Raw genomic sequence first — 22304 nt, forward strand, 5'->3', positions numbered from 1 at the left:
AATAAACACTCTTCATAGTCCAATAATTAATTCTCAAGCAACTATTCCTGAATTCTGCAATAATATCTTGCTTTTATTATCTCCATCCTGCTGTGCTGTTGTATGGTGTTTTGAAATGTTGTGGCACCATCTTGTGGTTAACATAGGAACACATAAATTTGCGAGTAGATGACAAGCTCAATCTTTTTTCAATCAAAGTAGTCAAGCTCAATCAATGCAATGCAAGAGCCAAGGTGTGCAAAGTAATTACTGTCAAACAAGACAGGGAAATAAAATATAAAAGGTGAAGGATGAAAATGTACGCTTTACAAGAGGTGCTTCATGGTAGTATTAGAACTAGTTATATGGCTTGTTGTGGCCCAACAGATTTATGGGGCCCCTAAATTATGACTTCAACAGACTGAAGGTCCATTCAGCTAAGTGAATTAATACAGCGTTTCAAAGTTATATAATCTCCAACCGGTATTATTAAAAGACTGTGAACAAAATTGTTAGATACCGTTTGTGGGTGAAGGAGAGCATATGGGGAAGAATTAGCTACTGCTACTAAATGCTGTGTTTATCTGCTTTGTGCTGAGTATAAAACATGTATGTTATGTACGAGCAAAAGTAGTTTTGCGCAACAACAACAAAAAGTAGGATTTCCTTTTAGGCCAACTGTATTTTTTCGAGATATCCAGACTGTTATTTGGCATTCCCGATTGAACGGGTTCTGTGTAGTACACGGATGAGCCAGTATAAGTCGCTGTTGCAATTCACACGCTCGCTAGCTATCTCCGCAGTGGAGCCTAGTAGCTAGTACGAGGAGGAGTGTGTTTGATTGTTGCAATTGCAAGCCTCAATGGCGGATAGAGCGGGATAGCGGCTTTGCGGACAATAATATCTCGGTACTTCTCTATTTGTGGCGTGACTTGGTCCGCCGTATTTTCCCGTGGATCCTACGGAAGAGGGGACTCCGGTGCATGCAGCAAAGTTGCGGTAGTTGAGGTTTAAATCTGTCACTTCTTTTAGGCCGATTTAACCTGGCTAACTGGCTGGCTAGCTAGCTAACAAGCGAAGGAAGTTGCTCCTTCAATTCACAGTGGCTAGCTAAATATGGGAGACTCTCTTGAACTGATTGGGAAGCGAATTCTATTGCTCCTCAACGATGGCAGGTCTGCAGCCGGACCCGAAGCGGAACAGGCCACCTGGACTCGTGACTGGCTCCGGGGGACCGTCCGGGCGGTCAGCGTCATAGGTTTGGCCAGCCCAGGGGTAGAGGTGAGCGGAGGAGAGGCGACAACAACAACAGCAGCTGCGGGGCTGACGGTCAGTGTTTACATAAAAATAACTAACGTTAGCTAGCTAAGAAGCTAATCGCCTGACTAACTAGCTAGCTACGTATTTATCGAAACTGAAAAGTAAAAGGATACAAATAATTAATGGCCCGTTGTTTATGCTTAACTGATATTATCTAAATAACACATTATGAATAGCGAAAGCTAGCCAATGAGGCCGCTGTGTTGCGCTTTCCAGATAACAGCTGTCCTCATAATTTAGCCCGAGGATTTTGGGCCTTCGACAGATTTTGTTAACTAGTTAGCTAGCTAGCCAACTTTAGCGTAGTCTCCAGAATTAAATTAATGTGAAATAGATATAGCCTCATTAAAATGTGAACGTCAGTGTAGAAGATTTGCTTGCCTCAAATAACTGAACGTAGATATTGTTTGGCGATACAGTTAGGCCTACATAGTTAGGTGTAATTTGTTGACGCGTGTATTATCTTCAACGTCATGGTATCAAGTGCATATTTTTCATTCTTCAGTCATTTTTCCTACATGCATGACCCCTTATTATGTGTTCATATCATTTCATATCATTTCATTGATTAATGTGGAAGTTGTAGCTAGAAGATGCTGCAGTTGAGAATATAAATACGTCTGAAAATGCTGTCTGACTTGATGATACAGCATATGATTACAAGGCAGGCCAACATCCAGAACTAGAATTACAGGATAAATAATGTCAGGTGTCTTGTTTGTACCAAAGCAATTGCCAAATCCAGATTTTAGAAAGGGACAGGTGTTGGCTGGAGTAGCTTATCCAGATTAGTCAGCTTTCAAGGAAGTCTCCAGGACCATTCTTGGGAAATAAGCATTTTAACTAGTGCAGATAGTAACTACAGACACCACTCAGTGCTCTCCGCTCCTGTTCTTGTTTCTGTTGGGAGGGGATATGTTACTGTCTGTAAATATGTCTATGTTTTTGAGTTTGCATGGACTGTGTTGGTCATCATAATGTCTATATGCAATGTCTTCTGTGCAGGTTATCAGGTCTTGGTAGGAGGGCATTCTTCAAATCACAGCACTTGTTTCACGTCTCACAGAACCACACAGTTCAAATTCACAAGGCTGTACAAGTTGGGCTTGTATGCTGAGTGAGTCAGCAAGTTTCACATTTAAAATGGACTTCTGCTGACAAATATATCTTGCCCCTGCCTTGAGACCTAGAGTAGAGCATTAGCCCATATAAATACAATCCATTGTCACACTGAGTAGGTTTACATGCATACTAATAATTCAATATTAAACTGATTATGGCTGGAGGCCGAGTATGGCATTAGTCATGTAAACACCTTGCTCTACTTATCTTAATCGGTGTACTAAGGTAATAATCAAAGTAAGCATACACTGATTAAAACACCTGCTGTTCTCTGCAATCTTTAGAATTATTAGGGCATGTAAATGCCTTAATCAGAGTTACAGTGGTGTATTTGATCTGCACATGTGCTAGCACGAGCAGCGCGAGCTTCCTTCTTTTGCAGTTCGGATAAACTCAAAGTATTTATTTTAGAAATAGTTTGTTTTTGAACTCAGAATCAAATAGGTTTCACAAAAATAACATGGTCTGTGGTAGAACGTTTATTTGGATGGCGATTGTCTGCATTTATCAAAGTCCCATCAAGTAGCCTGATAACCTTTCCCTCAATGTCAACAAAACGAAGGAGCTTATTGTGGACAACAGGAGACGGAGGGAGCACGCCCCCATCCTCATCGACCATGGTCGCAGTGGATAGGGTCAAAAGCTTCAAGTTACTCAGCATGCACATCACTCAGGACATGAAATGGTCTCGCCACACCAACATCGTGGTGAAGAATGTGCAACAGAGCCTCTACAACCTCAAATGGCTGAAGAAATTTGGCATGCTTCCCATCCAGAACAGTTTGTGCATATATTATGCAGACATTTTGTGAAATTTTTGGTCTTAGGCCCGCTTGGAGTTTGCCAAAAGGCAACTAAACGACAAGATTCTCTGGTCTGATGAAACCTACACTGCTCAAAAAAATAAAGGGAACACTTAAACAACACATCCTAGATCTGAATGAATGAAATAATCTTGTTAAATACTTTTTTCTTTACATAGTTGAATGTGCTGACAACAAAATCACACAAAAATTATCAATGGAAATCAAATGTATCAACCCATGGAGGTCTGGATTTGGAGCCACCCTCAAAATTAAAGTGGAAAACCACACTACAGGCTGATCCAACTTTGATGTAATGTCCTTAAAACAAGTCAAAATGAGGCTCAGTAGTGTGTGTGGCCTCCACGTGCCTGTATGACCTCCCTACAACGCCTGGGCATGCTCCTGATGAGATGGCGGATGGTCTCCTGAGGGATCTCCTCCCAGACCTGGACTAAAGCATCCGCCAACTCCTGGACAGTCTGTGGTGCAACGTGGCGTTGGTGGATGGAGCGAGACATGATGTGCTCAATTGGATTCAGGTCTGGGGAACGGGCGGGCCAGTCCATAGCATCAATGCCTTCCTCTTGCAGGAACTGCTGACACACTCCAGCCACATGAGGTCTAGCATTGTCTTGCATTAGGAGGAACCCAGGGTCAACCGCACCAGCATATGGTCTCACAAGGGGTCTGAGGATCTCATCTCGGTACCTAATGGCAGTCAGGCTACCTCTGGCGAGCACATGGAGGGCTGTGCGGCCCCCAAAGAAATGCCACCCCACACCATGACTGACCCACCGCCAAACCGGTCATGCTGGAGGATGTTGCAGGCAGCAGAACGTTCTCCACGGCGTCTCCAGACTCTGTCACATCTGTCACATGTGCTCAGTGTGAACCTACTTTCATCTGTGAAGAGCACAGGGCGCCAGTGGCGAATTTGCCAATCTTGGTGTTCTCTGGCAAATGCCAAACGTCCTGCACGGTGTTGGGCTGTAAGCACAACCCCCACCTGTGGACGTCGGGCCCTCATACGACCCTCATGGAGTCTGTTTCTGACCGTTTGAGCAGACACATGCACATTTGTGGCCTGCTGGAGGTCATTTTGCAGGGCTCTGGCAGTGCTCCTCCTTGCACAAAGGCGGAGGTAGCGGTCCTGCTGCTGGGTTGTTGCCCACCTACGGCCTCCTCCACGTCTCCTGATGTACTGGCCTGTCTCCTGGTAGCGCCTCCATGCTCTGGACACTACGCTGACAGACACAGCAAACCTTCTTGCCACAGCTCGCATTGATGTGCCATCCTGGATGAGCTGCACTACCTGAGCCACTTGTGTGGGTTGTAGACTCCGTCTCATGCTACCACTAGAGTGAAAGCACCGCCAGCATTCAAAAGTGACCAAAACATCAGCCAGGAAGCATAGGAACGGAGAAGTGGTCTGTGGTCACCACCTGCAGAACCTCTTCTTTATTGGGGGTGTCTTGCTAATTGCCTATAATTTCCACCTGTTGTCTATTCCATTTGCACAACAGCATGTGACATTTATTGTCAATCAGTGTTGCTTCCTAAGTGGACAGTTTGATTTCACAGAAGTGTGATTGACTTGGAGTTACATTGTGTTGTTTAAGTGTTCCCTTTATTTTTTTGAGCAGTGTAGATTGAACTGTTTGGCCTGAATGCCAAGCGTCGCGTCGGGAGGAAACCTGGCACATCCCTACTGTGAAGCATGGTGGTTGCAGCATCATGCTGTGGGGATGTTTTTCAGCGGCAGGGACTGGGAGACTTGTCAGGATCGAGAGTAAGATGAACGGAGCAAAGTACAGAGATCCTTGATGAAAACCTGCTCCAGAGTGCTCAGGACCTTAGACTGGGGCGAAGGTTCACCTTCTAACAGGACAACGACCCTAAGCACACAGCCAAGACAATGAAGGAGTGGCTTCGGGACAAGTCTCTGAACGTCCTTAAGTGGCCCAGCCAAAGCCTGGACGTGAACCCGATTGAACATCTCTGGAGAGACCTGAAAATAGCTGTGCAGCAGCGCTCCCCATCCAACCTGACAGAGCTTGAGAGGATCTGCAGAGAAGAATGGGAGGAACTCCCCAAATACAGGTGTGCCAAGCTTGTATCGTCATACCCAAGAAGACTCAAGGCTGTAATTGCTGCCAAAGGTGCTTCAAAGTACAAGGTCTGAATACTTATATAAATGTGATATTTCATTTTTAAAAAAAATATATATACACATTTGCAAACATTTCTACACCCATTTTTTTGCTTTTGTCATTGGGGTATTGTGTGTAGATTGATGAAAAAACAATTCCATCCATTTTAGAATAAGGCTGGAACGTAACAATGTGGAAAAAGTCAAGGGGTCTGAATACTTTCCAAAGGCACTGTGATAAACCCCTGTTTTTGCTTTGTCATTATTGCGTTTTTATACTGCTACAGTGCTATTTGGGTTGTTAATTGGATTCCTGCCACCATTCTTGATTACTTGCTTTTTTTTCTTCTTTTCTTTACAATTTAATTGTTTGACTTTTGACTGCATTGTTAGGAGCTAGTAACATAGGCATTTCGCTGCACAGCTATACACGACCAATACACTTTGATTTGATTTCAGATGTGTCCATGTAAACAGGATTATATGGGGAGATTGTTCTTCTTGCAAAGCATGTAAACGTTGGACTATTCAATAATCGCATTGTGTGCATTTAACCATACTCACTGTAATCCTTTCTTATCAATAATGTTGCACTAGGCTACTTATTGACGACGAGGGTCAAATGAGAAAGTGAGACTGGGTTTGAATTGACTTGCCTATTTCTAATGATTGACTGCTCTTCCTGAGTGAGATGACCTTGCCCAGACTTGGGGGAGTAGACATGCTGTGTTTGAGTCACTAGTGCTGCCCGGGCTCTGCTGACTGTGTATGATCCTACCAAGGCCTGTCCTGCTGACTGTCTGTAGCCTGTCCGTGGCTTCTCTTCTCCCATCAGCCCATTGTTGTCAGTGTTTGTCTTACCTCTGCTCTTTTGAAAATATACTCCTAACATGTCACCGAGCCTGTTAGTATAGCTAGTCTAACAGAAATGGCAGCACTCTCCCACCATCTTTCCCCTCCATTCTCTTCCCCCGTCGTTTAGGTGTTTGTGGAGTTTGAGGACTGTGCATGGCGCAGGCGGTCCTGGGTACAGGTTTACGGGGAGGAGGTGAGAGCTGTACTGGTCGAGTCCTCCATCGTCTGGGCTAACCGCAGCAGCAACCCCAACCAGAACCACCCTGCAGCTGGGGGAGCCCCTGGGACAGCCTGGCCTGCCCTGGTGAGTAGCCACCCCCTCTGGCTTAGGATTGACCAAATAATGTTTTGACCATAACACTATGAGCTAAGCCAGTGGTTTTCAAACCTTTCCTCTCAGACCCTGCAGAAGTTTCACACTTTTGTTGTAGCCCTGAACTACCTCACCTGATTTATCAATTGAAGGACTTGATGATTTGTTGACATGTTGAATCAGGTGTGCCATCTCTGGGATAGTTAAAATACATGGAACGGCTGGGGTTCCCCCCGAGGAGAGGTTTGAAAACCACTGAGCTAAGCAACCGATCTGGACCAGTTGCCAACAGCATGATGGGAGGTCACCTACATACACATCTGCTGGGGGAGGGTATTGGGTCATGGGCTGTAAAACAGGGTTAAAGTCCTGGTAGCAGATAATGGACCATAACAGATATTTATGTAGTTGGTGCTGTATATTAACTAATATACATTGGTTCCGAAGTGGGATTGTTTCCGAAGTTAGAGCTGATTTGGACAACCTCAAACCCAACCTTTAGAACAACATAATATTACAAGCATTTGATTTAAGAATTTGTAATTTGGGAATGCTTTCTTGGGGTGCTCTTAGTTTTTATTATATGCGTTTCTGGCATTGAGAAATAGGTGCTACACTCCATTTAAGGTTAGTTCAGAGGGTGCATGTATGATGCATGCACTCTCCTCTCACACTCCCTGGCTGGCTCCCTGAGGCACACCTGCACCTTGAAGTGAGGCCAGGCCAGCTTGTGGAAATGCAATTGTCCCAGCAAGGGATGTCTGGAGGTGCTGTTAGCATTACATAAGATGCACTCACTAATCAACCAGCTGCTCCTCTCAATCGAAAAACAGCTCAACGTGCTCCCTCATGCTTTGCCAGATGGTAAAATTAGAGATAATTATCCAGCCACTCCAGCAATTAACAGATGGGAATGTTAGCCTACATAATATCATTCAGCCTTTAGAGTTAGTGGTTCTTTTCCTAACGATGTTCCTCTTCCTCCGCTAGACGTTCCGGTCTCTAGTGGACCGTGTGGGTCTGGGTTCCTTGGTCCCTGTGGAGTTCTTCGGGAACAGAACCCTCAGCATCCTCCCTGACGGGAATTCACTCCAGAGATTTGAGGTGGGTTTACTCAATGTCGTGTGTGTCAACTTTCGTTTGAAGTGTGTGTGTGTGTGGTATCACTCTGTGACTGTCTGTGTGTTTTGTCTCACTCTGTAGGTAGAGAAAGACGTGAGGCACTCTCTCCTGCTGGAGCAGCCCTCTCTGCAAGCTGCAGTGTCCAGCTGGCACAGTGACTTTGAGCTGCAGGAGATCCTCAGGAAGGGTTAGTCTTTGTTAGACTATTATCTCTGGAATGAATGGAAACCTATTGTACTATGAACTGTGTCCTGTGCGCTTTGACTTTCCTCCTGCCTTTCATTGCTCACCCATGTATTCCTACACTGCAGTTCTCAATACAGGCTTTTTCTAGCATCTACTCCTCAAACCTCTACTTCTTCTCCTCTTTTCTCCACAATACCGTCCTCTCTTCTCACTTTTCAATCCCTCCATAATATCCTTCTGGCAAACCACTCTACGGGTCTTTGAGCTTTGTCCTGCTGGTTGCGTTGTGTGTCTCTCTCCAGGCTCCTACACCATCCAGGGCAGGAGGGTTCAGGTTTACCAGTGTGAGTTTGACGAGCACTGGGCCCTGGGCCTGGTCTCTCGGCATGACCCCAACTCACACATCATGGAGATCACCATGGACCAGGTACACACACACACACACTGCCTGGATGTGCTTTTCGTAGTACCTTTGGATGTTACGTAATATGGCGGAGGTGTTGATGGTTGTTAAGTTATTATTGTGTTCTAGGGAGAGGAGACCCAGGTGGTGGATCCACGGGTAATGCACGTGATGCTAGCTGAAGATCACTTTGATGAGGTCAGTTGGATAAAGTATACTGTCCTATTCCTCCCTTCTTGCTTTTGTTTTCAAAATACTTATGCGTTTGTTGGTTGACTTGTTTGTGTTTTCCTCGAATCATTTTTACATTGCTCCTTCCTCTCCTCGGTCAGAACGGCAAGAATGCTCGGCGGAGGAAGGAGAGCGATGGAGGGAAGGGCGAGAGCGGCCGTAGACGGAGGACAGCCTCGGAAGGCGAGGAGGACGTGACTCTGAAGCGTTTTAAGGGGGCGGGAGAGGGAGCAGCGGAGGGACAGAACGGAAGCGGCTCCACCAAGGGGATGGTGACGTGGGGAGCAGAGGTAACAACTGGAGGCGAAGACGGAGGAAGCAGAGTGAACAGCACTACCAACAATAATGGCAGTTCCTCTGAAGTCACAGAAGGTCACGCCGCCCCCGAAAAGCATTTCCTCCCAAATGGACCAAACGAACGCTCCGCCGCGGTACCCTAAGGAGAACGGACGCACACAGGACAGACAGGGGTCTGCCGACTCAACCTCTACAGTCACCCCCACCCCACCCCCCCTCAAACCGGCCCCCTCCCCATTCTCCAACACCTCCTTCCCCTCTCTGGGCCAGATGCCCAGCCTTGTCCCTGGAGCTCCGGCCGCCAAGCCTTCCCCAGCACCCCCAACCCTAGAGAGCGAGGAGCCATCTCAGTCTACCTACCCCAAGACGGCTGCCCTGGTGTCCCCTGGCCCGGTGACCATCTCGTCCCCATCGCAGGGCAGTGCCCCCAGCGTGGCCCTCTCTGCCACCCTGGGCTTCAGCCCCAAACCCACCGCCTGGACAGGACCACCCAACCAGACGGAGGTGAGTTAGTAACATTTAACATGACTTTGCTTTAAACCTGTGTAGTAACACTATAATTACTTAGTAACTACTAACCATAATTGTTCTGTCACTAATATGCTATTTCCTTATCCTGTTCCTTTAGGGCTCTAAGCCCATCCTGGCTGCGGCTGGGTTCCGGCTGCCCCAGTCCAAGCCTGCTGGTGCTTCTGTGTTCGGAGAGGTAAGCTCCCAGACCAACGGTTCCTCCAACACAGCGTCAGCCTCCCAGGACACCTCCAGACCCTTCGGCTTTGCCTTCAGAGGCGCCAAGAACAACGAGGCCCAACCGCAGCAGCAAGACCAGAACTTATTCTTCCAGTGTATGAGTCAGAAGACTGGCCAGAATCCTGGTGGTCCTAATCAGAACCAGAGTCCAGGCCTAGGTCAGAGCCAGGCTAAAGACGCCAACTACTTCACAGCAGTGTCAGAGAGCTTGACTAAGGAGCCTCCTAGCCTGTTCAAGCCCTCCGCCTCCACAGAGGGACTCAAAAAGACTGTTCTGGCCCCCGCGTCAGCTGGCCTGTTTGGCTCGGCTACAGCTCATCTCAAAGAGCAGTCTAAAGTGCCTGAGACCCAGCCGGCAGGCAACGGAGTGCTCAACAAGCCTTTCGGAGGGGACCAACTCTCGCCTTCCTTCAGCAGCGGCTCTGGGGGGATGAGGAACTCTGTTCTGGGAATGGGGGCGATTGGCACCCCCCTGGCTCCGGCCTCTGGAGCTCTGAGTGGCGCTAACAACAGGAGTGGCACTAACGGTGGCGTGGTGGGTGGCTTCGGCACCAAGACAGACAGCCACCAGAACCTGTTCCTCCAGGGCTCCAAGGAGCCCTCCAACCCCTTCCTGGCCTATGGGGAGAAGCTCTCCCACAGCCCCTTTAGCGGCAAACCATCCCCTCTGGAGCCTGAGACCCTGGGCCCTGCCTCTGCCTCGGAGAGCAAACCCAATCTATTCACAATGGCAGAGCCGCCCAAGGGCATCCTGTCTTCCCCCTTTGCCTCCCTCTCAGGCGCCGCTGCCTCCAGTTCTTCCTCCCCGGTACCTGCCTTCACACAGAGGCCCCAGTCTGACGCCCCCTCCAAGCCCAAGGAGGGCGCCTCCACAGGGGAACAGGGCTCCTCAGCTGAGGGTGGTTCTCTGGATGACCGGCCCAGCTCCACCTCGGGCTTCCCGGTGTTTGGGAGCGCCGTCCCTGGGGGGAGTGGTGAGGACGCGCCCATGCCATTTGACCAGGGCCAGGCCCAGAAGTTTGCCCTGGAGGAGCGAGGCCAGGCGTCTAAACGGGACTCTGACTCCAGTGATAACAGCGACCTGTCAGACCTGAGTGAGACTGAGGAGGGGTTGGAGAGAGGGCAGGCCCCTGGGGGCCTCCCGGGGCCCGTCAAGGAGGGAGCCATGCTGCTGCAGAAGGGTAAAGGCCCCGGGGTGGCCAAGAGCAGGCCACGCAACAAGCCCTTCAAAGGTAAGACCTGGAGCCTCAGGATAGGGCTCTGATAATAGAAGTATTCCTACAGTACATCAATGCATTCATTAATCATTTGTAGCATGTCATTCGTCAATGTCGAGGCAAGTTAGATTGTGGTCTGGGTCATGAAAAGTTAACAAGATTGATGGTAAAGAAAAGTTGCTGACCAACTCTTCCCTTATGATTCCATTACCCTTTCCTACACTCTTTGATGAATAGGTTGTCATTGCATTGTTTTGTATCGCTTCATATTCGAATTAACTCTTCGGTCCTTCCTTTTTCTCCAGTGGGCCAGTCAGTGCTGAAGGACGTGACTAAGGTGCGCCGTCTGAAGCAGTCAGGAGAGTCGTTCCTGCAGGATGGCTCCTGTATCAACGTGGCGCCCCACCTCCACAAGTGTCGCGAGTGTCGCATGGAGCGCTACAGGAAGTACCGGGAGCAGGAGCCTGATGACGACGACCCCAACGTGGCCTGCCGCTTCTTCCACTTCCGCAGGTACCGTTTGTGTGTGTGTGTGTGTGTGTCTGTGTACCAAAGACTGTGTGTGTCCAAGCACTGTGTGTGTGAGGAATATGCTGTGGTGTGTATCCTCTTACAAGGAATGCGACAATAACAAATATCAGTCATTTTATCAACCTCAATTATAATCCAACATGTTCTACTCTCATCTAAAACATACGTCCTGCACTCCTCTGTCCTCCAACCTCTTACCTTTGCCTCCTACCCAGGCTGGCGTTCACGCGTAAGGGCGTCCTGCGTGTCGAGGGCTTCCTGAGCCCCCAGCAGAGCGATGCCATGGCCATGGGGCTGTGGCTTCCCTCGCCGTCCGTACAGGAGGGCCTGGACCTGGACACCTCCAAGTACATCCTGGCCAACGTGGGAGACCAATTCTGTCAGCTCGTCATGTCTGAGAAGGAGGCCATGATGATGGTCGAGCCTCACCGTGAGTAGTCTTAGTTTGCGTCCAAAATGGCACCCTGTTCCCTTAATAGTGCAATACTTTTGACCAGGGGCCATCTGTCTGTGTCCTACAGAGAAAGTGGCATGGAAGCGTGCGGTGCGCGGCGTCAGGGAGATGTGTGATGTATGTGAGACCACCCTCTTCAACATCCACTGGGTCTGCAGGAAGTGTGGCTTCGGGGTGTGTCTGGACTGCTACCGGCAACGCAGGAACCGCCCTCTGGAGGGTGAGAGTCATAGAACTCCATATAGAATTACAAGGGAATAAGCAGGAAATCTGAGTATCCTCAACCAGGATTTTTGGAAAACCAGGGGAGGATTCTCAGATTTCCGGTTTATTATTCCCTTGCAATTTCAGGAATCTTCCAACCAGGATTTCTGAAATCCCGGGGAATGTTGGGAAAGTTACCGGAATTGTGCAACCTTAGTCTCAACACACAGGGACGGGCTGGGGTAACACTGAGGGGGCCCTGTTATTGTCCAGTTCACCTGCAGTGTTAGCCTGTAGTGGTCTTTTAGTGATGTTTGTTTTTTGTTTTGAAGTAGGAAAGATTTAGCTGCTGCTTGTTAAGAAAGGATCGGTATAAGATGTACTTTATTGTACATGAACGTACAGAGAATGGACATTTTCTATTTATGAACAACCCAACCCCCCCAAGACACGCGTATACCCAGAGGGGCTGGATGCAAGGGGTCAGCTGCAGTGCAGCGGCCCTTTTCTAAATGACCCTTCTTGTTTTATCTCTCAGAGGTGGACGAGGGGCCTGATGACGAGGTGTTCTCCTGGTTGAAGTGTGTCAAAGGACAGAGACACGAGCCCCAGAGCCTCATGCCCACACAGATCATACCTGGAACAGGTAACACGGAGCAGGATACCTATAGAAGCCTAGGGCCCAAATAGACCCCTAAGCACTTGTGGATATCTGAGAGGATTTTACTGTTGTTAACAATATGGGAATAGCTCCACCTTGCTCTCTAATAGGCTCAGTGGAAGTTTAACCATATTCCTTATACCAACCAAATCCTCTCAGATCATAGGGCATATAGGATTGGGCCTAGAACTGGGGCCTGGAGTCTTTCCTGCTCATGTCACATGGTCCGGACAAACTCCCAGCCCAAACTATAACATCCAATTATTATGTCTTGTATCTCCATAAGAGTTCTCCCATATTGACTTTTCTCTCTCTCCCTCAGCTCTCTATAACATAGGGGATATGGTGCACTCAGCCCGGGGAAAATGGGGCATCAAGGCAAACTGCCCCTGCACCAGCCGGCACCACAGGCCCCTACTGCGCCCTAGCGCCCCCAACGGCATATCACAGGTACTGCACCCCCCCTTTTCTTTTATGTTGTACCAAGATGTAGAAGATCAATATTTAAATGTTTTACCATCCACGTATGGTTTTGACTTGTTTTACATATTGGTTGTCAAGGGCTTGATTAGAATGCAGTATGATGTTCCTTATTGCTGTCCCAGCAGTCTGCAGTGTCCTCCAGCATGGGGAGCAGTGGTAGTGGACCAATTACAGGTGGTGGGGGGCCAGCGGGTTCAACCACTCCTAAACCAGAGGGGGGGGAGACGACAGTGGTCAAAACGGAGTCTACATCCAGCACAACGTCATCCGAGGCGGGAGGAGGAGGGGTTGATACTATCTCCACCAACAGTACCAGTGCCCCCCCTAACTCTGCCCAGACCGCCACCCCCAAGGACCCCCGCCCCTCCACGGGTGAGGGCAACTCCACCGCCCTGCACTGGCTGGCAGACCTGGCCACTCAGAAAGCCAAGGTGGAGGAGACTAAAGGTGAGAGGGCCAGGAGAATAGCATCTCTTTCACTTCATCTTATCTCAATCCTAACTCATATTCTCGATGATACTCTCTAGATGATACTCTCTAAATGTATTGTACATGTGTTTGGATTAGAACATCTCTAACCATCATCTTCCCTTGTCTCTTCTCATCTACACCCCTCTAGACTCTGGGTCGCTGCGCTCGGTGATGGGCCAGGACACACGTTCTCCCTTCGGCCTTGACTCGTTCAACGCCCTGTCCAAGCCTTCATCCTCCTCCTCTTCCTCCTCTAGTCCTAAGCTGTTCAACAGCCTGCTGCTGGGCTCCAGCAACACCCAGCCCAAACCAGAGGGCTCCAGCCTCCGAGACCTGCTCAACTCTGGTCCCGGGAGGCTCCCCAAGGCCCCCGGAGACACTGGAATACCCTTCCCCTCAGTCTTCTCCACTTCAGCCGCTGTGAGTGTCTTTCAGCTTTCCACAAATGTAGAATGTCACAGAATGCCCAGATATGGATCCTTCCATAATGCCTAGAGAAATAGGGACATTACAGTGGACCATTCCAGAATTCTTAGATTCTATACACAGTTCTAGGTTGTTTCCCAAATGGCACCCTATTCCCTATATAGTGCACTGCTTTTGATCAGAGCCCTATGGGAGCTCTAGGGCCCTAGACTGCATGTCTAACCCCTCCTCCCTGTCTCAGGGGGACAAGATGAAGGGCAGCCTGCCTAACTTCCTGGACCATATCATTGCCTCGGTGGTGGAGACCAAGAAGGCGGAGGGCCGGCGTACGGGCGAGGGGGGCAGCGAGCTGGGCGGGGTGGGCCGCAGGGACGGGGTGATGGGCCTCAGCGTGCTGGACCCCCACACCTCCCACTCCTGGCTCTGTGACGGACGCCTGCTCTGCCTGCAGGATCCCTCCAACACCAACAACTGGAAGATCTTCAGAGAGTGCTGGAAACAGGGCCAGGTGAGAGAGATCTCTCTGTGGGGTAGAAAGGCGATATCCCTATGAGAAAATACTTTTAAAATGTGTATTTTTAACATTTTGTGCTCACCGAGAGTAGTAATATGGCGGTGTGAGTAATATATAGTAATATGGTGGTGTGAAAGAGGGAAATAGAGTGGGAGAGTAGTTGGGGATGAAGTTTGGAAGAGGGAGATGTGTACTGTGAGAGATAAGGTGATGATGATTCTGTTTGAATTCTTTCCCTCCCCGTCTCTCCAGCCGGTCCTAGTGTCTGGTATCCATAAGCGTCTGAAGGGGACTCTGTGGCGGCCTGAGGCCTTCAGTGAGGAGTTTGGGGACCAGGATGTTGACCTGGTCAACTGTCGGAACTGTGCCATCATTTCTGACTTCAAGGTCCGTGACTTTTGGGACGGCTTCCAGGTCATCTCCAGTAAGTAACGGGATCATTTATTCATTCATCCACTCTTTTATTTGTTCATTCATTCATCTCTCCTTATCTCTCTCTCTTCAGAGCGTCTGAAGGGTAGTGATGGCCAGCCCATGGTTCTGAAGCTGAAGGACTGGCCTCCTGGAGAAGACTTCAGAGACATGATGCCTACACGGTTTGATGATCTGATGGACAACCTCCCCCTCCCAGAGTACACTAAGCGAGACGGCCGTCTGAACCTGGCCTCCCGTCTGCCCAACTTCTTTGTCAGGCCAGACCTGGGGCCTAAGATGTACAATGCCTACGGTGAGAGAGAGCAGAGATGGAGAATATGCGAGATTAGTAATGAGACTATTTACTCTTTAAAGGGATGTCAGTCTCTGATCAGTTTTTATTTCCTCCTTTTACATTCTCTTTTTTACACCTCTTCGCTCTCCATGCTTCCTTCTATTACACCTTCCATCTCTCTCTCCCCCCTCCGTCCCTCCCACTCTCCCCTCCGTCCCTCCCACTCTCAGGTCTGATCGAGACAGAAGACCGGAGTGTTGGCACTACCAACCTGCATCTGGATGTGTCTGATGCCGTCAACGTCATGGTGTACGTGGGCATCCCCGAGGGAGAGGGAGACCACGTCAAGGGTGAGTAGGACCAACACACTCGCATTGTGAAGCAGAAATTAATACACACTCACAGCAACACTGACTCGCACAGCTGACTCATTCCAGCATTGACGTACGTCACACTCAACCACGTGTCAAACACAAGGCCAATGACACATTTCTATCCGGCACGCACAATGATTTGGGTTGTCAATTCATTTTTGGCCCGCTTCCATACAGTCCCAGCAAGCACTGCCAACGTCCTGCGCGCCAAAGGCAGTGCGTTGCCACACCCACCCACGAGCCAGCCAGTGTGCTGTATCATATTATCACTAAACATTTACAGCATCCCGACTGTTTTCGTTAATAGCACTGACCGATTCTTCTACCGGATCGAAAGTTAAAACATGTTGGAGTTAATGTTGATGCCAAGTTTCGGTCGAACGTGTCATTGCTGTACTACAGGAAATGTCATATTTGTTGTCCAAAGTTTGAAAATGTATGCACTCACTAACTGTAAGTCGCTCTGGATAAGAGCGTCTGCTAAATGACTAAAATGTAAAAAGTGAAATGATTTATATGCTAATATAAATTAGTACTAAAGGACACTAGGCCTATAAATGAATCAACAGTTGAGTCATCTACTCTATGAAATTACACAGCCTGATGCGCTCGCATCAGTGTATTCAACGTCAATTGCGCTGCGTACGTGTCTCATTTATAGCGTGTAGCAGAGGGATAGTGTCCAGACACATGCCACAAGTCCTAGGCTACTAAAATGTTGTAGTCTGGCTTTGGTTTTTAAAGCTTGACAATGAATAACCAAAAAACTTGCAACAAAACACCATGCGAAGGGGAAACATGTAGGTCTGTTACAGCAACATTTCAGCAGTAGCCTAGGCTGGCTACTCAACTGCAATACATTTTGAGCGCACCATACAGCAATGCTGCATTCAACTGCACCGGTGATCCATGCGGCGCGAAAAATGTAAAACATGTTTTAAGTTTAAATGTTACAACAACCTAGTGAACCTACTTACTTTGTTATTAGTCGTTTTGTAGTACTTTCTGATTAGGGTCGCAGCATATTATGCATATCTGCAAGCATAGCAGCGAAGGCTGGACAAATAATATTTATCTTTAGTTTTATTTATGTTAAAATGTTATATACAGCATCCTATGTACGTTTTTAAGTGGACATTATAAAAGGGCATATTTAAAAAATAAACAATGGCCAGTTTGGGTCGCAGTTGTATGCACTACATAGTTGATTCAAATTATCAAAGCTCGATGATTATTTGAAACGGCTGTGTAGTGCTAGGGCAAAAACCAAAACGTGCACCCCTTGGGGTCCCGAGGACCAGAGATTGGGAAACCCTGGTTTCGCAAAATCTTCCAAAAATATGTTAACTGTTACAACATTTACATTTAAGTCATTTAGCAGACGCTCTTATCCAGAGCGACTTACAACCACATGGGCTCCGAAATCACCCACTCATATATAATTGGATTTGAGAGGCGCTCCAAAGTTTTCTATAGGAAAGTCCATAGGTTCACACAAAGATCAAATACCCTCTACTGTCCCATTCAGCATTTCCAATTTCTGGAGACGAAGGACAGGAAGCCATTCCTCAGCATTGAGACAGAATAATGGTCTACATTTTCAATTTAAGCCTGTCTTCAGTCACTCCTGTAGCCTTCCCCAGGTTTCCCACCCTGGTCTATATTACTAGAGGCCTCTGACTAGAGTATAACTTTATTGATCCCAACTTGGGACATTGTTTTATCACCTCTAGCATCATCAATGATTACAAGGACAAGACAAGGATAGATGACATACACATATTAGGACACATTAAGGCACCTGCACCTTAGTAGCCATAAAAGAGAGACACATTTAAAAAAGGTAAGAAATGCTGTTTTCTATCCTACTCTGGTGAAACAAGCCCAGCGAGGCTAACCCATGCATCAATGGACAGAACCCTGGAAAGGCCCTTTAATGGGTCTCACATGTTGATTGTGGTACAATTTCTCGTTCACAGAGACTGATATCGCTGGATGTAAAGGTCTGTGCATTTTTATAACGTTATCACCTCCTTAGCATGCCTTTCTTCTTGACTAACTTCCCCCTTCTCTCTCCTCCACTCTTCCACTCCCCCTATCCTCATGTCCTCTCCCTGTGCGGTTGGGGCCAGAACACTACGGTGGCTCATCCGTCTGTTTGTGGTTTATTTGTGGTCTGAGTGGGGTCTGCCTGCGGTCTTCCCTCCAGTGTAGACCTGACCTTCAGTAACCCTCTGATAGTCAGTCAGTCAAACTCTGTTTTAAAACCTTTTAACACAAAAACATTGTTTTTCTTTTCATGCTGTTAGATGCTAGTGATTCTTTCCTTGTATTGCATATTCTGTTATCTGGGACGACTGGTGTTTGGCCTTGACTGTTGGGGAGCGCTAGATGTATGAAGGTCCCTGTAGCTCAGTTGGTAGAGCATGGCGCTTGCAACGCCAGGGTTGTGGGTTCGTTTCCCACGGGGGTCCAGTATGAAAATGTATGCACTCACTAACTGTAAGTCGCTCTGGATAAGAGCGTCTGCTAAATGACTAAAATGTAAGGTGTAGGTACTGTCTGTCTGTATCCCCTCACAGGTTCACTGACTCAAGGAGAGAACAGAGCAGTAGCTTGCTAGCTGACCATCTTTGGAGTCACATTCCCCCCTGACTGATTTCTCTTCCTAGAGGAGAGATGCGGGGGAGAGATAATCAAATTGAACACAGATTACCGTGACAAGCATCTGAAGCATATGTAGCTGTACTGGACTCGATGCCTAACTGAGATGAAAGTCAGAGAAAATGAGCACACACACACACACACAATCTCTCCCACACACATGCAGGCAACTTGATCTATGGCATTCTGTGGATAATTTGTCCAAGTGACCGGAGTGTGAATAATACATGTAGCTCCGTTAGTGTGGTGTAGTTGTTTAGTCCCACTCCTCACTAGCCACCTAAATGTTTATTTGATTAGTAATTGATGAGCAACTCTGAATACGTTACAAATGGCACCCATTTTGACGAAAGTAGTGCATTACATAAGGAATAGGGTGCCATTTGGAACATAACCTCTGTGTTGTGGTCGAACCCATAGCTGCCACCGGCCAACAATGATGTCATAGCAGGGAGAGTCCATTTCCCCCTGCCAGCCCAGCGTCCCTCTGATTGTGGATGACTAATGATGAATCAGCACTTCACCTAGGCTTTTGTCTCAAATCACACCCTATTCCTCCTGTAGTGCACTACTTTTGACCAGGACCACAATGTTATGGTCAGAAGATGGTGTACTACATAGAGGAATTGGTAAAGGGTGTCGTTTGAGATGGAGCCTTATGATTCTGACATAGTGAATGAGCACTTCTCCAGATTAGAAGGATTGTAGTGTAGTGTTTTCCCTTCTGTGTCTACAACTGTAGGATGTGAAGGTGTGCGGTACTTCTGTGCTTTGTGATGTTTAGTGTTGTACTTCTTCTTTCCTACATCATGCCCTTTGAACATGAACTCTATCAGTGACTGACCGGTGCTGGTGTTTTCTCATCCCTGTCTCTCTCTGTGTGTGTGGTCCTGCAGAGGTGATGAGCACCATCGAGGAGGGTGACGTAGATGAGATGACCAAGAGGAGGGTGTACGAAGCCAAGGAGAAGCCCGGGGCACTCTGGCACATCTACGCCGCCAAGGACGCCGAGAAGATCCGCGAGCTGCTCCGCAAGGTCAGGGTTCACTGTCACCCCATTCCTTGTAATGGATTTCAGGAGAATTCAGGAAATAATCTAAAATGGTTGCTGGGCTTTTTTGTTGTAGTTCTACTGTTCCCACGATTAAAATCAGTCTCAAATGGCACCCTATTCCCTATATAGGTGTGCTACATTTGGGCCCATAGGGCTCTGGTGAAAAGTAGTTCACTATATAGGTATTAGGGTGCCATTTTGGATGTAGACATTGTCTCTCTTATATGCCGTACCATGTTACTATGATTTACCATATCTTCTTATCCTTTGACTGTGGTAGGTGGGTGAGGAGCAGGGCCAGGAGAACCCTCCGGACCACGACCCTATCCACGACCAGAGCTGGTACCTGGACGGGGTGCTGCGCAGGAGGCTGTACGAGGAGTACGGCGTGCAGGGCTGGGCCATCGTACAGTTCCTGGGAGACGCTGTCTTCATCCCCGCTGGGGCTCCCCACCAGGTACATTTACGTCATTTAGCAGACGCTCTTATCCAGAGCGACTTACACATTGGTGCATTCAACTTATGATAGCCAGTGGGACAACCACTGGGGGGGTGGGGGAGGGTAGAAGGATTACTTTTATACTATTCCAGGTATTCCTTAAAGAGGTAGGGTTTCAAGTGTTTCCGGAAGGTGGTCAGTGACTCCGCTGTCCTGGCGTTGTGGGGGAGCTTGTTTCCACCATTGGGGTGCCAGAGCAGCGAATAGCTTTGACTGGGCTGAGCGGGAACTGTGCTTCCGTAGAGGTAGGGGGGCTAGCAGGTCAGAGGTGGATGAATGTAGTGCCCTCGTTTGGGTGTAGGGTCTGATCAGAGCCTGAAGGTAAGGAGGTGCCGTTCCCCTCACAGCTCCGTAGGCAAGCACCATGGTCTTGTAGTAGATGCGAGCCTCAACTGGAAGCCAGTGGAGTGTGCGGAGGAGCGGGGTGACATGAGAGAACCTGGGAAGGTTGAACACCAGACGGGTTGCAGTGTTCTGGATAAGTTTTAGGGGTTTAATGGCACAGGCAGGGAGCCCAGCCAACAGCGAGTTGCAGTAATCCAGACGGGAGATGACAAGTGCCTGGATTAGGACCTGTGCCGCTTTCTGTGTAAGGTAGGGTCGTACTCTGCGAATGTTGTAGAGCATGAACCTGCAGGATCGGGTCACCGCTTTGATGTTAGCGGAGAGCGACAGGTACTAGGGGAAACACTGGAAGTACCAGCCAAGGTTTAGACTGAGACGTTTTGTTTAATGGTTACATAGGGGCAGAGCGTACCCTTGTGTTGTCCCTTTTTAGCTATATAATGTCTATACTCTTGCTTTTCTAACGCCACACATTGTCTTTGTCTCGGCACCTCTCACACTCTCTTTATCCTCTCATGTCCCCCCAAGGTGCATAACCTGTACAGCTGTATCAAGGTGGCGGAGGACTTTGTGTCTCCTGAGCATGTGAAGCACTGTTTCAGACTGACCCAGGAGTTCAGACACCTGTCCACCACACACTCCAACCACGAGGACAAGCTGCAGGTACACTTTGGCTACCTCCCAAATGGCACCCTATTCACTATGTAGTGCACTACTTTTGACCCTGGTCAAAAGTAGAGCACTATAACTACGACTCCACTATAGTATAGTATAGTTATTTGAGAGAACGAATAAAGGATTGAATCGATTGATCAATCAGCTAAACAATCAGTAATACATTGTTGTACAATTTGTAATTTTGACGGGATTTGATGGGAATGTTGATCTCTGTTCTTTAGGTGAAGAACATCATCTACCATGCCGTAAAGGACGCTGTGGGGACACTGAGGGCCCACGAACCCAAGCTAGCACGCTCTTAGTGCCCGCTAAACACACACACACACACACACACAAGCTGCAGTTATAGAGTAGAGTTCTCGGTGTGCAGAGAGAGGCACGGTGATGTGCTCACAACTCTCTTAGTTTGTGGGGGGTGGGGAGGGTCTATAGTCATGACTTGGATGAAGGCAGTACTACTTCATCGCTGTTACACGACATGCTCTACATGTCTTAGTTGTTTTCCAATTCACTTCTGATGAACTCTGTATTTAAGGTCCGTGTGTCCTGTTTGTTTATGGAAGGGGAGTATGTGATGTGAGGAGATTCAGCTTCTGTGTAGCGTCTGACTAAATGTGAGCACTGGGCTGTGTTTCCTTTTTTGACCACCATTGATATTATTATTCTTCCTTAGAAGAGAGGTTTCACTTGCTTTTAGATATTTTTTTTGTTGGTTTTAAAATCAGATTTCCTTCCACCTTTAGTGGTGGAATTAAGACTTGTGCAAGTAACAAGCATCGAAGTGAACTAGACCAAAGTTTTGTATTTTTAGTTGTCTTATTTTTAATTAAAAGCAAGGACTTAACATGTTTTCTTTATTTTATGGAGGGTAATTCAGAGTATTCGCTTTGAATGCTTGACAGAGTGGCTTTGAGAAATGTATCCATTTATTTGGTCACCTTTGTTGTCCCAAGGTTTGCATGGATGAAGTGCAGACTTCAAAACGTTGTACAAGAATCACGATTCCAACTGAACAGAAACTACTGGCCGTTAACAATGTATCAATATATATCGATGATCCTAGTCTGTTTGATTTTTCAAAATAAAGTTCACAAATAATTAAATGTAATGGTGATTTATACAACTGTTTGTTGTGTATCATTGGACTCAATTGTTGAACAACTGTTACATGTCTTCACATCGTAACGCTTATGTATCAGGTGTTAAATACTGTATGTAAACAATACGTCCATATAACGCATCAGCATGATTTACCCCATTTATATATTTTTTGCAGTTCCACTCCACATACAGTGAGGGGAAAAAAGTATTTGATCCCATGCTGATTTTGTACGTTTGCCCACTGACAAAGAAATGATCAGTCTATAATTTTAATGGTAGGTTTATTTGAACAGTGAGAGACAGAATAACAAACAAAAAAATCCAGAAAAACGCATAACAAAAATGTTATAAATTGATTTGCATTTTAATGAGGGAAATAAGTATTT

General features: G+C 47.5%; 1 protein-coding gene across 1 annotated transcript; it reads left to right on the plus strand.

The window, feature by feature from the left end:
* Window positions 1-783: 783 nt before the first annotated feature.
* On the plus strand, window positions 784-21925 carry LOC121545386 (lysine-specific demethylase 3B). Its single transcript, XM_045208257.1, is given in 24 exon segments — window positions 784-1308; window positions 6359-6535; window positions 7535-7648; window positions 7748-7853; window positions 8155-8279; window positions 8385-8453; window positions 8588-8833; window positions 8835-9287; window positions 9412-10765; window positions 11056-11263; window positions 11497-11711; window positions 11803-11955; window positions 12478-12585; window positions 12923-13050; window positions 13206-13530; window positions 13703-13974; window positions 14222-14488; window positions 14747-14918; window positions 15000-15221; window positions 15434-15553; window positions 19138-19277; window positions 19576-19752; window positions 20668-20802; window positions 21039-21925. Coding segments are annotated over 24 exon segments (5580 nt in total). The 5' UTR covers window positions 784-1095; the 3' UTR covers window positions 21120-21925.
* Window positions 21926-22304: the final 379 nt, after the last annotated feature.

Source organism: Coregonus clupeaformis, chromosome 3 (assembly GCF_020615455.1).
Source record: "Coregonus clupeaformis isolate EN_2021a chromosome 3, ASM2061545v1, whole genome shotgun sequence".
In the NCBI taxonomy this organism is placed as follows: domain Eukaryota; kingdom Metazoa; phylum Chordata; class Actinopteri; order Salmoniformes; family Salmonidae; genus Coregonus; species Coregonus clupeaformis.